We start from the raw sequence: 15,064 nt of genomic DNA, 5'->3' as shown, positions 1-15,064 counted from the left end.
TGGGTTTGTTCAGATTGTTAGAATTTTGGCAGGTTGTGTCTTTCAAGGAATTGGTCCACTTATCTAAGTTTTAAATTTGTGGGCAGAGGTTTTTTTTTTTTTTTTTTTTTTTTACAGTATTGCTTTATTACCCTTTTAAAGTCTATGGGATTAGTAGAGACAGCCCCTCTTAATTCTGATGTTAATTTGCTTCTACTTTTTCTTTTTCGCCTCTAACCTGTCTAGAGGCTTTTCAATTTTACTGATCTTTTTAAAAGACTAGCTTTCCCCCCCTCTGTTCATTTCCTGTTTTTAATTTGACTGATTTCTGCTCTAGTTTTTATTGTCTTCTTCCTTTTGGATTTAGTTTCATTTTCCATGGTGAAAGCTTAGGTTATTGAATTTTAGGTTTTCTTTCTAATATGTACATTCAATGATATAAATTTCCCTCTAAGCACTGCTTTTGCTGCATCTGACAATTGAGTTGTGTTTTCATTTTCATTAGTTCAAAATATTTTTAAACATCTCTGGAGACTTCTTTGACCTCTGAGTTATTTATGGGTCAGAGAGTATATTTTGTATGATTTATATTTTTAATTTGTTAAAATGTGTTTTATGACCCAGAATGTGGTCTCTTAGTGAATGTTATGTCTTATGTGAGCTTGAGAAAAATGTATATTCTGCTATTGAAGTATTCTATACATACCAGTTATGTACTGTTGGTAGTTGGCGGTGTTCAGCTATGTCCTTACTAGCTTCATGCTGGATCTGTCAATTACTGACAGAGGGGTGTTGAAATTTCAGACTATATCAGTGAATTCATCTTTTTCTCCTTGCATTTCTGTTAGTTTCTGCTCCATGTATTTTGATACTATTGGGTGCATACACATGAAGGATCGTTATGTCCTTTTGGAAAATTGACCCCCTTTATTATGTAATGTGCCCTTTGCGTAATTTTCCTTGCTGTGAAGTCTGAAATTAATATAGCTACTCCAGCTTTCTCTTGATTGTCAGCATATGTCTTTCTTCATCCCTTTACTTTTTTTTTTTTGCGGTACGTGGACCTCTCACTGTTGTGGCCTCTCCCATTGCGGAGCACAGGCTCCGGATGCGCAGGCTCAGCGGCCATGGGTCATGGGCCCAGCCACTCTGTGGCACGTGGGATCTTCCCGGACCGGGGCACGAACCTGTGCTCCCTGCATCGGCAGGCGGACTCTCAACCACTGTGCCACCAGGGAAGCTCCTTCATCCCTTTACTTTTAATCTATCTTTGTCATTATATTTAAAACGCACTTCTATAGATACCACATAACTGAGTCTTGTTTTTTTATCTAGTCTGACAGTCTGTCTTTTAATTGATTCTTGTCATTTAGAGTGATTTGGTATGATTGGATTAGTATCTACCATATTTGTTACTGTTTTCTGTTTTGCCTTTATTCTTCCTTTTTTGTGTGTGTTCTGCACTCTTTCTGCCATCTGTTATTTTTTTTTCCCTCGTGTGTTTTAATCTGTTTACATCTGGGAACATACTGTCTTTCTGATAATAGTCACACAAGACCAAGGTCTTTTCTTGGGTCACCGTTTAATCCTCACAGTGGCTAAGGAGGGGGCCTCTGTGGTCATCTTCATTATATAGATGGAGACTTTGAGGCTTGGATTTCGATAACTTTGATTTAGTATAAGAGAAGTGTTTTTTTTCTTTTTGACCTATTTTGCACTAATGAAAAATTTCTTTTCTTTGCTATACAAAAGTAACACATACTTTTGTAACTAAATTGAGAGGCAGCACTGAGTGAGGGTTAGTCACACGAGCCCTGGTTCAGACTACTTGGGTTCACATCCTAGCTCCACCGCTCAGTCATTCCTCACCTGTGAATTAGGGATAATCAGCACTACCTGACTCACAGGGCTGTCAACACTTTAAGCCAGTTACTACATGTGAGGCAGTAAGGGTTAGTTAGCTTTTAGTGTGTGCACATGTGCCTTATAAAAAGTGGGCTTGTGCCTTGTGTTCAAGTACTTAACACGTTTTGTAGAAGGTAAGCTTTCTGAACTCCTACCTTTGAACAGAATAAATACATTTTCATAGTTGGTTGATAGCTTGGCTAGGTGGGGAGACTGGAAACATTGTTACATTGCCTTCCTGCATCCACTATTGCCAAGTTCCATGGCTGAGTTTCTTTCTCAGGAGCCTTTTTTTAAAAAAATTTTTTTATAGTATCCACTACAAAGGAGTAAAGTGATGAACTTTATTTATTTATTTATTTTTGGCTGCATTGGGTCTTCGTTGCTGCATGGGCTTTCTCTAGTTGCGGTGAGCGGGGGCTGCTCTTGCTTGCGGTGCGCGGGCTTCTCATTGCGATAGCTTGTTTTGTTGTGGAGCACAGGCTTCTAGGCGCATGGGCTTCAGTAGTTGTGGCTCGCGGGCTGTAGAGTGCAGGCTCAGTAGTTGTGACGCACGGGCTTAGTTGCTCCGCGGCATGTGGGATCTTCCCGGACCAGGGCTCGAACCCGTGTCCCCTGCATTGGCAGGTGGATTCTTAACCACTGTGCCACCAGGGAAGTCTCCAGGAGGTTTTTTTACCTCTGAAACTTTCCAGGACCTGATGTTTCTTGAGGGTATGACTCACGCTGGGCCTTTTTTCCTTTTCTCAGGCATTAGCTGGACAATGCTAGGGAGAGGACTTGCATTCTTTGGCACAGGGGACTTTGCTTCTGTTGTGAGTTTGATCACTTTCTCTGCTTCTGTGTTCTCTTTTTGGTGCTCCTGTGAATTGGATGTTGAATTTCCAGGTGTGATCCTCTGGGTCCCTTAGCTTTTCCCTCATAGTCCTGCCTTTTTGATCTTTTTCATTACGTAGGAGATGTTCTTGGATTTATTTTGATAGTGATTTTTACTTTCTAAGAATACTTGGTTTGATATGTTTTAAGCTTGTCAAATGGGCCAGGTTTTCCATGCCTGGCTTCCCAGATCCTGTAGTTTAGTTGGGGAGGGGCCCTTCTGGTCCAGAATGCTGACTTCAGCCCCTCTCGAACTCCCTGTCTAGTTGGGCACCTCATGGCTGTCCTCAGCTATGCCTGGCTTCCAGCTCTGAGCCTCTTAGGCTTACCTTCTTCAGAGCAGCTTCGTCCGGTAGAGCTTTATGTGATGATGGTATGTTCTAGATCTGAACTGTCTAGTAACGTTACCACTAGACACTTATGGCTGTTGAGCACTTAACATATGGCTAGTGTGACAGAACTGAGTTGTAACTTTTACTTGCTTTTAAATTTAAAAAATTAAATGTGGTTAATGGCTATGGTATTCACCACTCTAGAGAATAAACCTCCAGTCTTTTGGCAGGATGGGGAATTGGGGCTATGGGTTGGGAGACCTTAGACTACTACTCCTGTGTTCAGCCCCACCTGCATCCTGCCCTGGGCTATTCTTGGTGCCTGAGATCTCTGGGCTTGGGCTGTGCCTTGCTTCTGCTCAGTTCTGCAGGTCTGCTTCTTCCTGGGCTGCTCCTCAGTTACCACATGTCTCACTGCCGCTTTCCACCTCTAAGTCACTGCTGCCATCTTTTGGCTATTGTTCTTTCTTCTCTTTTCCATTGTGGGTTTATATCTCTTTATTTCTTGGTCCCTGTTTTTCTGGGGCTCGGCGGGGAGGGTGCTGAGATAAGCATGTGGTCTAATCTTCCATGAGTAATCCGTTTTCCTGATCTTCTGTTCTTATTTGCTGTGATATTCTTCCCAAATCACTCTCAGCCCAGTAGTTAGCCGTTCTTTTCTATTGCTTGAGTTCTCTTCTTTGGGTTCAGCTTTTCATGTTATTGGTTCTTTAAGACAAAATGGATGTAGACAAGGGCTCTGCCGCTTAGTTTTTATAAGTTGGGGAGTTTCCAGCTAGACCTTTCCTGAACAGGATTTTGATCAGCAGCTCTGTGTGGACCAGTGTGGTGAGTTGATTGGCAAATTTTCTCTGAGAGAATAAAGGCATTGCTGGGAATTTTCTATTATATTGAGGACATTTCAGATGCCAGAATTAAGAAGACTTTTATCTTAGGAGCTCACTTCTCTCTCTGGAGAAGCCTTCACTTTCCCTAAACATTTGTTCAGAATTTTGCCTTGGTATAAAAGCTGCTCATGCTTCTGAGGTGAGTGTGGGGCAGGGGCAGATCAGACTCCTCCCCACTTTGGGCCCCACTGCATTTGCTTACTCTGAGCTCAGAGCTCCATCATGGGCTCTCCTCTTCTGCATTCCAGGCAGGGTTTTTATACTGTGGGTTCCTCTGCCTCTGTAATCTGGAGCTGCTCCCTCCCTGTCTGCCTTCTTCCAGAAGTCTTTAAAACCTCTTTCTCTTCCCATTCTTGCCATTGTTCAGGGGTTTTCCCTTTTATACAACTGTATTCTTATTTTACTGGGCTCTCATGAGCAATGGGAGGCAGATGTGTATGGACACCTGCGTATACCTTCTTTGGCTTTAATTGAGCTGAGCATTTTATGATTCAGTCTCCTTCTTTCCTAGCATATCAATTATACTTTTCTTTTTCTTTCTTTTTAGTGGTTGCCCTTACGTTTGTAATACATATTTACAGCTGAATTAGCTATAACTACTGGTATTAAATCTTCTTTCAAATAACACTATACCACTTAACAGGTAGTGCAAGAACCTTATAAGAATACTCGCAGCTCCTCCTTCCTATCCCTTATAACTTTGTTGTCATTTCACTATTCCATAGGTATAACCATCAAATACTTGTTTGCAATTATTATTCTGAAAAAACTTATCAGGTCAATTAGTAATACACGAAAAATTTGTATTCTTTATAAAGTACCTTATATACTAGGCTTTTTTAAATTTCAAAGTAGACTGCCCTAAAAATGGTATTGCTGGGTCAGAGCAGCATGTATATTTTATATTTCATGGGTACTACCAGATGATTTTCCAATGTTGTAGGATTTTACCTTCTTGCTGGCAGTGTGTGAGAAGCATGAAGAGTACCCTTCTTTCCATATTCTTGTCAAGACTACGTAATCAGTTTGACTATATTTTGGCAAGCTAATGGGTGAAAGACCTTGTTTTGATTCATATTGTCCAACTCTTGTTGTGTTTGAGCATCTCATTGCTCCTATGGAGATACGGTTTTTGGCTATTTCCATTTCTTTTTTTTTTTTCAGTTTACTTTTTATTTTTAAAAATTTTATTGGAGTATAGTTGCTTTACAATGTTGTGTTAGTTTCTACTGTACAGCAAAGTGAATCAGCTATATGTATATATATATATATCCCCTGTCTTGGATTTTCTTCCCGTTTAGGTCACCACAGAGCACTGAGTAGAGTTCCCTGTGCTATGCAGTGGGTTCTCTATTTTATACATAGTATCAATAGTGTGTATATGTTAATCCCACTCTCCCAATTCATCCCACTTGCCCCTTTCACCCTTGGTATCCATACGTTTGTTCTCTACGTCTTTGTCTCTATTTATGCTTTGTAAATAAGATCGTCTATACCAATTTTTTCAGATTCCACATATATGTGTTAATGTACGATATTTGTTTTTCTCTTTCTGACTGACTTCACTCTCCATCCACATCTCTACAAATGACCCAACTTCGTTCCTTTTTATGGCGGAGTAATATTCCATTGTATGTGTGTACCGAATCTTCTTTATCCAGTCCTCTGTTGATGGACATTTAGGTTGTTTCTACGCCCTGCCTATTGTAAATAGTGCTGCAGTGAACATTGGGGTGCATGTTTCTTTTTGAATTATGGTTTTCTCTGGGTATATGCCCAGTAGTGGGATTTCCGGGTCACATGGTAGTTCTATTTTAGTTTTTTTAAGGAACCTCCATACTGTTCTACATAGTGGCTGTATCAATTTACATTCCCACCAACAGTGAAAGAGGGTTTCCTTTTCTCCACACCCTTTCCAGCATTTATTGTTTGTAGATTTTGTGATGATGGCCATTCTGACTGGTGTGAGATGATATCTCATTGTAGTTTTGATTTGCATTCCTCTAATAATTAGTGATGTTGAGCATTTTTTCATGTGGTTGGCCATCTGTATGTCTTCTTTGGAGAAATGTCTATTTAGGTCTTCTGCCCATTTTTGGATTGGGTTGTTTGTTTTTTTGGTATTGAGCTGCATGAGCTGTTTGTATATTTTGGAGATTAATCCTTTGTCCATTGCTTCATTTGCAAATATTTTCTCCCATTCTGAAGGTTGTCTTTTCATCTTGTATATGATTTCCTTTGCTGTGCAAAAGCTTTTAAGTCCCATTTGTTTGTTTTTGTTTTTATTTCTGTTACTCTAGGAGGTGGGTCAAAAAAGATCTTGCTGTGGTTTTTTTATGTCAAGGAGTGTTCTGCCTGTGTTTTCCTCTAAGAGTTTGATAGGGTCTGGCCTTACATTTAGGTCTTTAATCCATTTTGAGTTTATTTTTGTGTATGGTGTTAGGAAGTGTTCTAATTTCATTCTTTTACATGTAGCTGTCCAGTTTTCCCAGCACCAATTATCGAAGAGGCTGTCTTTTCTCCATTGTATATTCTGGCCTTCTTTGTCATAGATTAGGTGACCATTGGTGTGTGGTTTTATCTCTGGGCTTTCTATCCTGTTCCATTGATCTGTATTTCTGTTTTTGTGTCAGTACCATGTTGTCTCGATTACTGTAGCTTTGTAGTAGAGTCTGAAGTCAGGGAGCCTGATTCCTCCAGCTCCTTTTTTATTTTTTCTCAAGATTGCTTTTGCTATTCGAGGTCTTTTGTGTTTCCATACAAATTGTAAAATTTTTTGTTCGAGTTCTGTGAAAAATGCCATTGGTAATTTGATAGGGATTGCACTGAATCTGTAGATTGCTATGGGTAGTATAGTCATTTTCACAATATTGATTCTTCCAATCCAAGAACATGGTATATCTCTCCATCTATTTGTTTTGTCTTTGATTTCTTTCATCAGTATCTTATATTTTTCTGCATGCAGGTCTTTTGCCTCCTTAGGTAGGTTTATTCCTAGGTATTTTATTCTTTTTGTTGCAGTGGTAAATGGTATTGTTTCCTTAATTTCTCTTTCTGACCTTTCATTGTTGGTATATAGGAATGATTCCTTTTCATAGCTTCAGCCCACTTTTTTAGTTTGATTTTTTTTTCACCGACTCTGAGTTACGTATACACACAGTGAACATGCAAAGCTTATTATAAAAAGTTCCTTCCTTGTTCTCCAGAGGCAGCTGCTTTTGGCTGCTTTAGATGTTTCCTTTAGAGCTTACATCTAGATCATTAAATAATGCACTTATAATACTTTTAGATTTTAGTTTAACGTATTATTCATTGACTTATTACAATGATTTATATCTCTCTCTCCTTATCTCCCCCAGCCCACCTGCATGTACACACTTAGTCTCTCCCTTCCCTCTATCAGTGCAATATAGTTGAGCCAATAGTCTTGGTTGGAATCATACTGTATCTACCCTACCATGAGAAACCTTCACAGCCCAGCCATATCATTACTTTCACAACTTATTTTCTTTGGAGTTAGTTTTATTTCTTTTGTTGGCATTAATTTTCAGTGTACTTAACTTTCCTAACTAATTGTATCTTCTCTCAGTATATTCACATGCTAGACAAATTCTATCAATTTTTATCAAAGACTTTTTTAGCCTTCTGATCTACTTTATTCAGACTAGTTCCTGGCTTGGTCTGGCGCATAGCTTTTATCCTTGTAATGACCTTTATCATCACTAGGATGACTTTTTCCCCACCGCCTCTGGAAGCGTTTCAGTCTTCTGTTGCCTGTTAGTATTCTGAAATTTTATGATGTTTCTTGGTGAAGTTCTATTCTTAACCTATTTGATGGACTTTTTTAATCTGAAGATTTATGTCTTTCAGTTTAAGAAAAATAGTTGGATTTCATTTCTTTTTTGTGTCTTTGTTTTTACATAATATGACTTTATTCATATGAAATGTGAAAAATAGACAAATTCATAGCAACAAAGTGAATTTGTGGTTGCTGGGGGCCAAAAGTTGGGGCAATGATCTTCTGTTTTCTCTTAAACTCTCATTGGGATTTAGACTTCCCTATCTGTTCTATGCGTTTTTTGTTTTTTTTTTTTTTTACTTTCTAGCAAATTGCCTCAGCTTGCTTTATTTTAAGCACTTCTACTGAAATTTTTATTTCTAGTTCTTTTTTAAGAGTACATTCTTACTCTACTGCCCTATTATTTTAATTTGTTTTTTATGTGAGTTTTAAAGGTTACTTTACATTTACAGTTATTACAAAATCTTGGCTGTATTCTGCATGTTGTACAGTGCATCCTTGAGCCTGTCTTACACCCAGTAGTTGTTTGTACCTCCCACTCTTCCACCCCTATATTGCCCCTCCCCCTCCCCACTGGTAACCACTAGTTCTCTTATCTGTGAGTCTGCTGCTTTTTTGTTATATTCACTAGTTGTATTTTTTAGATTCCACATATAAGTGATATCATACAGTATTTGTCTCTCTGTCTGACTTATTTCACTTAGGCTAATGCCCTCCAAGTCCATGGATATTGATGCAGATGGCAGAAGTTCATTTGTTTTTATGACTGAGTAGTATTCCACTGTATGTGTGTGTGTGTGTATATGTATACACACACACACCACATCTTCTTTATCCATTCATCTGTTGATGGACACTTAGGTTGCTTCCATTGTAAATAATGCTCCTATGAACACTGGGGTGCATATACCTTTTCAAATTCGTGTTTTTGTTTCTTTTGGATATATACTCAGGAGTGGAATTGCTGGGTTATATAGTAGTTTTATTTTTAATTTTTTTGAGAAACTCTGTATGGTTTTCTACAGTGGTTGCACCAATTTACATTTCCCACCAGCAGTGTTCCCTTTTCGCTACATCCTCTCATCTCTACATCCTAACATTTGTTATTTGTGTTCTTTCTGATGATAGCCATTCTTACAGGTGTGAGGTGAAATCTCATTGTGGTTTTGATTTGTATTTCCCTGTTGATTTAGCAGTGTTGAACATCTTTTCATGTGCCTATTGGCCATCTGCATTTTTTCTTTGGAAAATATGTCTATTCAGTTCTGCCCATTTTTTAATCTGGGTTTGGTTTGTTTTTGATGTTGAGTTGTATAAGCTGTTTATATATGTTGGATATTAACCCCTTATTGGTCATAGCATTTACAAATATCTTCTCCCATTCAGTAGGCTGTCTTTCATTTTATTGATGGTTTCCTTTGCTGTGCAAAAAGCTGTTAAGTTTAATTAGGTCCCACTTGTTTATTTTTGCTTTTATTTCCTTTAAGAGATGGATCAAAAAAAATATTGCTATGATTTTATGTCCAAGAGTGTTCTTACTAGCATCCTATTCTTGTTTCATGAGTGTAAGTTCTTCTTACCTCTGTGAAGGTAATGAAGTTTTCATTTGTCATTTTATTTTTCTGTTCAAATAGACTTCTGTATTTGTTATCTTGGTCTCTGACTTTTTAAATCAGGTTTCTTCAAGTGTATTAAAGTTAGTAAAAAGCTGCTTGAAACTCATGCAGGGAAGTGTGACTTGTCACTTGTGGCCTTTGCTGAAGGGGAACCTTGCCATGGTATTGTTTGAGGAACCTTTAATGTAAGTATCTTTAGTCTTGTCTTTGTTCTGGTCAGAGTCCACGAAGAAGGCTCTTACAGTTAGCTGCCTGAAGAGAGTATAAGCCTAGTGAGAGAAGACCACTGAATGCAAAAGGTGATGGGTCTCAAGCTTTAGTATATAAAACTTGATTAAATCCTGTGCTGCTTGCTATCAGTTTTAATCTCTGCCTAACTTCCAAGAGGTACAGAGGTGACTACCTGGAATGTGAAAAGAACCTGGAGGTCAAATTCCTTCTTAAACTGAGTTTCAGGTATCTCTATTTTAAGTCCCACTTGTACCCCCAATTATAGAGATTTTTGGTGCCACCAATTTGAGTTTTTTGAGAGGTTCTATGAGATCATGTTGATTCCATTTTCTACACTGTGGCTGATCATTCAGTTTTTCTAGGCTCTGAATTATTCTTTTATTCTAGGTTCCAAACTTTGTTACTATCATATCCTTTTTTTTCTCCTTGTCCTTGATGGCTGCAAGAGCCTTCTGAAAATTTTGTTTACTTTTGCATTTTAATATTTCAGCAGGGAGCAGATGTGAATGTATGTGTTCAGTCTGACATAGTTAACCTGGAAGTCTTTTTCTTATCCATATATAACAATTCTTTTAAAATTATGAAGACTAACCCTTTGTCATGAGTTCTAAGGTTTCTTTTTATTGTCCATCACTTCTCTATTTAAGTTTTTTTCTGCTATGTAGACATCCTTTAATTGTATGTAGTCGTTTTTCCCAATCATTATCCTTATGATTTCTAGATTTTTTTTTTAAAGCGTCTCCCTCACGTTGAAGTTAAACAGATAAAGCATAAAACGTTAGAACTTCTTCTGAATCCTCATTGTGCAGTGATGAAGAGTTTCTAACTTTATTAGCGAAAACCTGGATATATCTCAGATGTCCAACAATAAGAGGCTAGTTGATTAAATTATGTTTATACAAAGGAGTACTTAGCAGCTGTAAAAAGGGGATGAGGAATTTTTTATGTACTGCTATAGAATTATCAGAATATATGAAGTAAAAAACAAAACAGAAGAATGTTTATAGAATGCTACCTTTTGTATAGTACCATGGAATATGAATAAATACAATTATATTTGCTTTTTCAAAAGGGAATGATAAAAGGATAAGCTAAAAAGTAATAGTTTTAGAGGAGGGGAAGAAGTATATGGATCGGGGGGTATTGGTATGAGACATCTAGGATTATTCCTTGATTGTACCTAGGTTTAACCTGGGAATCATGTATCTGTTTCATATACTAAATGTTAAAGTTAAAAAGTAGAATTTAAAAAAATTCAAACAAATGGAAATAAGTGAACTTAACTACCAAACAGTCAAGTTAGTGATATACCCATGCAGAGAAAAGCAGTTCAGTCAGATTAGGTCACTTGAAGTACATTGCTTTTAGGTATCATCTTTTAGTCCTACAGGTGCTCATATAATTGCCCAGTTTTCGAAAAAAGTTCTTGATGAAGATATTTCTATTTTTCCTGGATCGGAAATGTTTCCTGCGGTTAAAGGAGCTTTTACTTCTGTGTGTCGTCAAATATATGGTACATGTGAAGGCTTGCAGGTTTTAATTCCTTATAGTTTGCATGAATCTATAGCAAAGGCATGGAAGAAGGTAAGTATTTTCAAACTTTTTTTCTTCTCTTCAAATCTTTATTTCAAATACGGTCACTATTGTAATATCATACTACAGTTAAAATATTTTACTGTAGCAAATATGACGACTTTAGCACCACAGTAGTCCAGGGGACATAATGCTTTCTTATTTGGCACAACATGACTTCAGTACATCCTCTCCCCATAGCACAAAGCTCTACGACCTAACTGGGCACTACAAAGTCTTTTCTTCTGAAAGGAGAGCCTTTGAATAAATTGTGTCTGCATAGACTGACCCTTTGGAAGTTATTTCTGAGCAATTTTTACAGATACCTGGGTTTTTGTTGCATACACTGGAGATCATAATGTAGCAACAGTCAAATATAGTATATATGACATATAGTATATGGCAATATCTTCCCCCCACCCCATTTATATGCTTCATTTATGAAATACTTTACATTATAGTTAAGAATCAAATAACTTAAAATTTGCAGGTAATTTAATTTTTAATTACATTGAGTCAAATATAAAAATGTTGCATGAGAGCTTATGAATAACACTATCAGTAAAAAAAAAAAATGTAAATTTGTTATATTTTAGACAAGTTTTCTATCAGAAAGAATTCCTACTCCAGTACAGGGTTCTGATTCTGTTTCTTCGAAAAGCCAGGAATCCCAGAACATGTAAGTAAATCTGTTTTTTCACATTTGCTGAAATAATTTCAAAATGAGAAATGCAATAGAATACTGTGGCAAAAACATTTTATAGGAAGCTAGATGTATATATATAATATATAGGTTCAAGGAAAAGTACACCTAGGAGGAACCTTCGCAATCATATATACTTGTACCTTTTAAAAGAAGAAAAAATAGCAATATTTATTATACTTCAACCTGTATTCACATTTTGGGTTAGGAAATGTGACATGCTGTAGTGTTTCCAGAAAACTTGGAGAATTACCAAATACTAAAATTGGAAATTCAGTAGAAGTAGAATGTTTTCAAATGCCAGTGAAGTCCATTTACATTTAAACTATAACTTTCCAAAATGTGTGGGGTACATTTTAGATTTTGGCATTGGAGAATTATTTAAATCAGTATTTATAGTAATTTTTTAATTTAGATGTTTCCATGTTGTTTTCACAAATATCAGTAGGATATGGAGTCAGATTAATGGGGAATATATATATATATTTTAAATTAAGATCTGATGATGTATTCCTGGAGTCTCTTTTTAATTTAGTGTTGGCATAATCTACAAAGATAATTAGAACTTTAAGTGATGTTTAGTTAAGAGAAATTTAAAAAGTCACCATTTTTCTTTAGGTAGGCATAGTTTAACTCAAAAACAAAAAAGTCAAACAAAGCCTTTTACATTTCCTTAATGATGTAATCGTTCAACAAATAGTTAATTTTCTAAAAATCAGTTATAGTTTTTTTTTCTGATATAGTTGTGAAACTTAAATCAACTGCCATCTTTTTCTTTGCATGAGGGGGTGAGTAACAATGTTGCTGCAATTCATTTTTCAGGTAATTTCTAGGTCTGTTTTCTTCGATCTGTGATTTATTGTTTTCATTCATGCATTCATTTTCTACTCATTCATTCAGCCATTTATTGGACCAAGTACTTTGCTGAGTTCTGAGTATACCTATACACCTTAGAGAACTTATTGTGTAGTGTAAAATACAAATAAGTTAATACAGTGCGTCAATGTAGCATGCTAAATTTATGATAGGGGGTCATTCAGGGTCCTTTGGGAGGTAACTTGGGGAAATCTTTCCCCAAGAAGCAGTTATTAAACTAAGTTAAAATGGATACATGGATATTAACTGTCTAAAAAGGGGAGAACATTATTTCGGGTGGAAGAGATAGTGTGGTCAACAGACTAGCAGTGAGAGAGAACATAGTCAATGTATTTAACACGTTTTACTGTCATTAATATTTTTAGATTCTGATGTTAGAGTCTGAGGGAACTAATAAATTATATGTCACTCCTTCTCTCCTGTGTTGTAAACCAATTAATAGAGATAAAGAAGTCAAGGAAATCAAAACACTGAATAACATAGGCTTCCCAAGATCAGAAGAATTAGACAGATTTACCCTTCTTTCACTATCAGCAGTGGATAGGCTTCCATCACCCCCAGAGGCAGAGCTTACAAAGATCAAACTTAACCATGTAGTAGAACCAAGCAGACTGTGTTCTTCCTACAGGTAGCTGGGTCACAAAGAAGTGGTGGACTGGGGGACTGGCATTGCCTAGCCAATCATGCTTAGGTCATCCTACAAATTTCCTAAGTCCCTTCTTCAGTGGGGAGGAGTGAGTGATTAGGTGGAGAGAGGCAAGCAGTGTTAAACTGGAGAATGTGCTCCATGTGTAAACTTGATGCTAGAGGAAAAGAAGGTTCCTTCAGTATCTCTTATTACTGTCTTAGAAACAAAGGTTTAATAGTTTTTGATAAAATAGAACTGTTTTCATTTTTGTCATCAAAATCAAATGATCTCATGGAGTTGTTGAATATCTTCTGCATTGATTGAAAAGTTGGTATGAGATGGGCATTATTTGTTCCATTGTAGTTTGGTAAAACTTGAGCACAAAATCATTTTGGCCAGTTAACTAGACTAGCTTGTCTCCAGCATGTAGCAGGTGCTTGATAGCTTGGTTGAATTAGTGAATGAATAACACTTCTCCTACCACCAGGCACTAGTTTCTAAATAAGGACAGTGATGGTAAGGCTGAGATCTTAGTCTTACTGAGTAGGGTAAAATGAAGAGTAAGTTGTTATAATCTGACAGGCTAATGTTAGGCATTTTGATCTTACTTTCTGACAGTATATGTTGGAGATTTCGTCTCCGTCCTTTCATTTATTGGTGCTTACAATACTGTAGAGAAGATAGAAGCTGCTTTGTAGTCATCATAGGGTATGTCTTAAATCTAGACTTTGAAATGCAACCCCAGATGAAATTTCTACGAGGCTAGTTTGATATTGGTGATTGCAGTGACAGCAAATTACTTAGGGGCCATCCTTAGGGTGATTGTAGAGAAGAATGTAATCACAAAAAAACCAATGATGCCCAACCTGCCCCAACCAATTACCAAGGGACCTTTGGTAAAACTAGATGCTGAAGTAACGGGGGAATCTTTGATCTGCAAAAACAGCCTATGATCCCAAAGAAATAAACACCTAAAGCTTAATTGCCATGGGAGTGTCTATTCTATACACTCTATAATATCTAACCATTCAAAAAATGGAGTTCTCATAAGCTAATTAAGCAGTGTGATCGTTGCCTGTTGTCCTAGGGGGAAGGGTTCTCCAAGGATGATAAACAAATTCAGTAGCTTAGATCTTCCTTCTGTTTTGAAACATTGAGTGTCTTCACTATAATTTGAAGGGAGAATTAAATGCTAGGTTAATAGGAGAAACGGTAAGCTAAAGTATATTAACTTTCTCAGAATTATATGACACAACCTGTAAGTTTTTTACCTGTGTTTTTACTTGGAGGGAGTCAGGGTAGACTTTTTAAAAATAATTTCTTTAATGGCTAATAGTTCATTCAAGGTTTTTATCTCTGCTTGAGCGACTTTTGCTATATTTTCTAAAAAACGTATTTTTTTAATCAATATTTACTTTTTTGGTGTTAATTTGTACAAAGTATTCTTGTGATGTTAAAAAAAATTCTTTACCTGTAGTTATTTCTCATTTTTTGATTCTTAGTATTTTTTGCTGCCCCCCCCACCAATTTATTTTCATTAGTTTATGCAAAGACCAGTTTTTGATTTTGCTAATGTTCTCTTTCCCTCTCTATCTTCTCTCCTTCCCTCACTTTAGTAGTACAGGAAAACAAGTGAAAGGGGATTGAGAATGGATATTAA

General features: G+C 36.8%; 1 protein-coding gene across 7 annotated transcripts in view; it reads left to right on the top strand.

Annotated features, from left to right (window-relative positions):
- TBC1D32 (TBC1 domain family member 32) overlaps window positions 1-15,064 on the top strand; it is a 185,340-nt gene that overhangs the window by 56,964 nt on the left and 113,312 nt on the right. For 6 of the 7 annotated variants that reach the window (XR_003793726.1, XM_029224009.1, XM_029224008.1 and 3 more), the window contains 2 exons: window positions 11,008-11,209; window positions 11,794-11,876. The exons of the other annotated variant lie outside the window; for it this stretch is intronic. Coding sequence is in view for 5 of the 6 variants with exons in the window: in XM_029224009.1 (XP_029079842.1) it covers window positions 11,008-11,209; window positions 11,794-11,876 (285 nt within the window). In the remaining variant the exon portion in view is untranslated. The remainder of the gene's footprint in view (window positions 1-11,007; window positions 11,210-11,793; window positions 11,877-15,064) is intronic. 7 annotated transcript variants of the gene reach the window in all.

The sequence above is a fragment of the Monodon monoceros genome, unplaced genomic scaffold, assembly GCF_005190385.1.
Source record: "Monodon monoceros isolate NGI ecotype Baffin Bay Population unplaced genomic scaffold, NGI_Narwhal_1 Super_Scaffold_15, whole genome shotgun sequence".
NCBI classification, from domain to species: domain Eukaryota; kingdom Metazoa; phylum Chordata; class Mammalia; order Artiodactyla; family Monodontidae; genus Monodon; species Monodon monoceros.
This window is presented reverse-complemented; position numbering and strand designations above follow the sequence as displayed.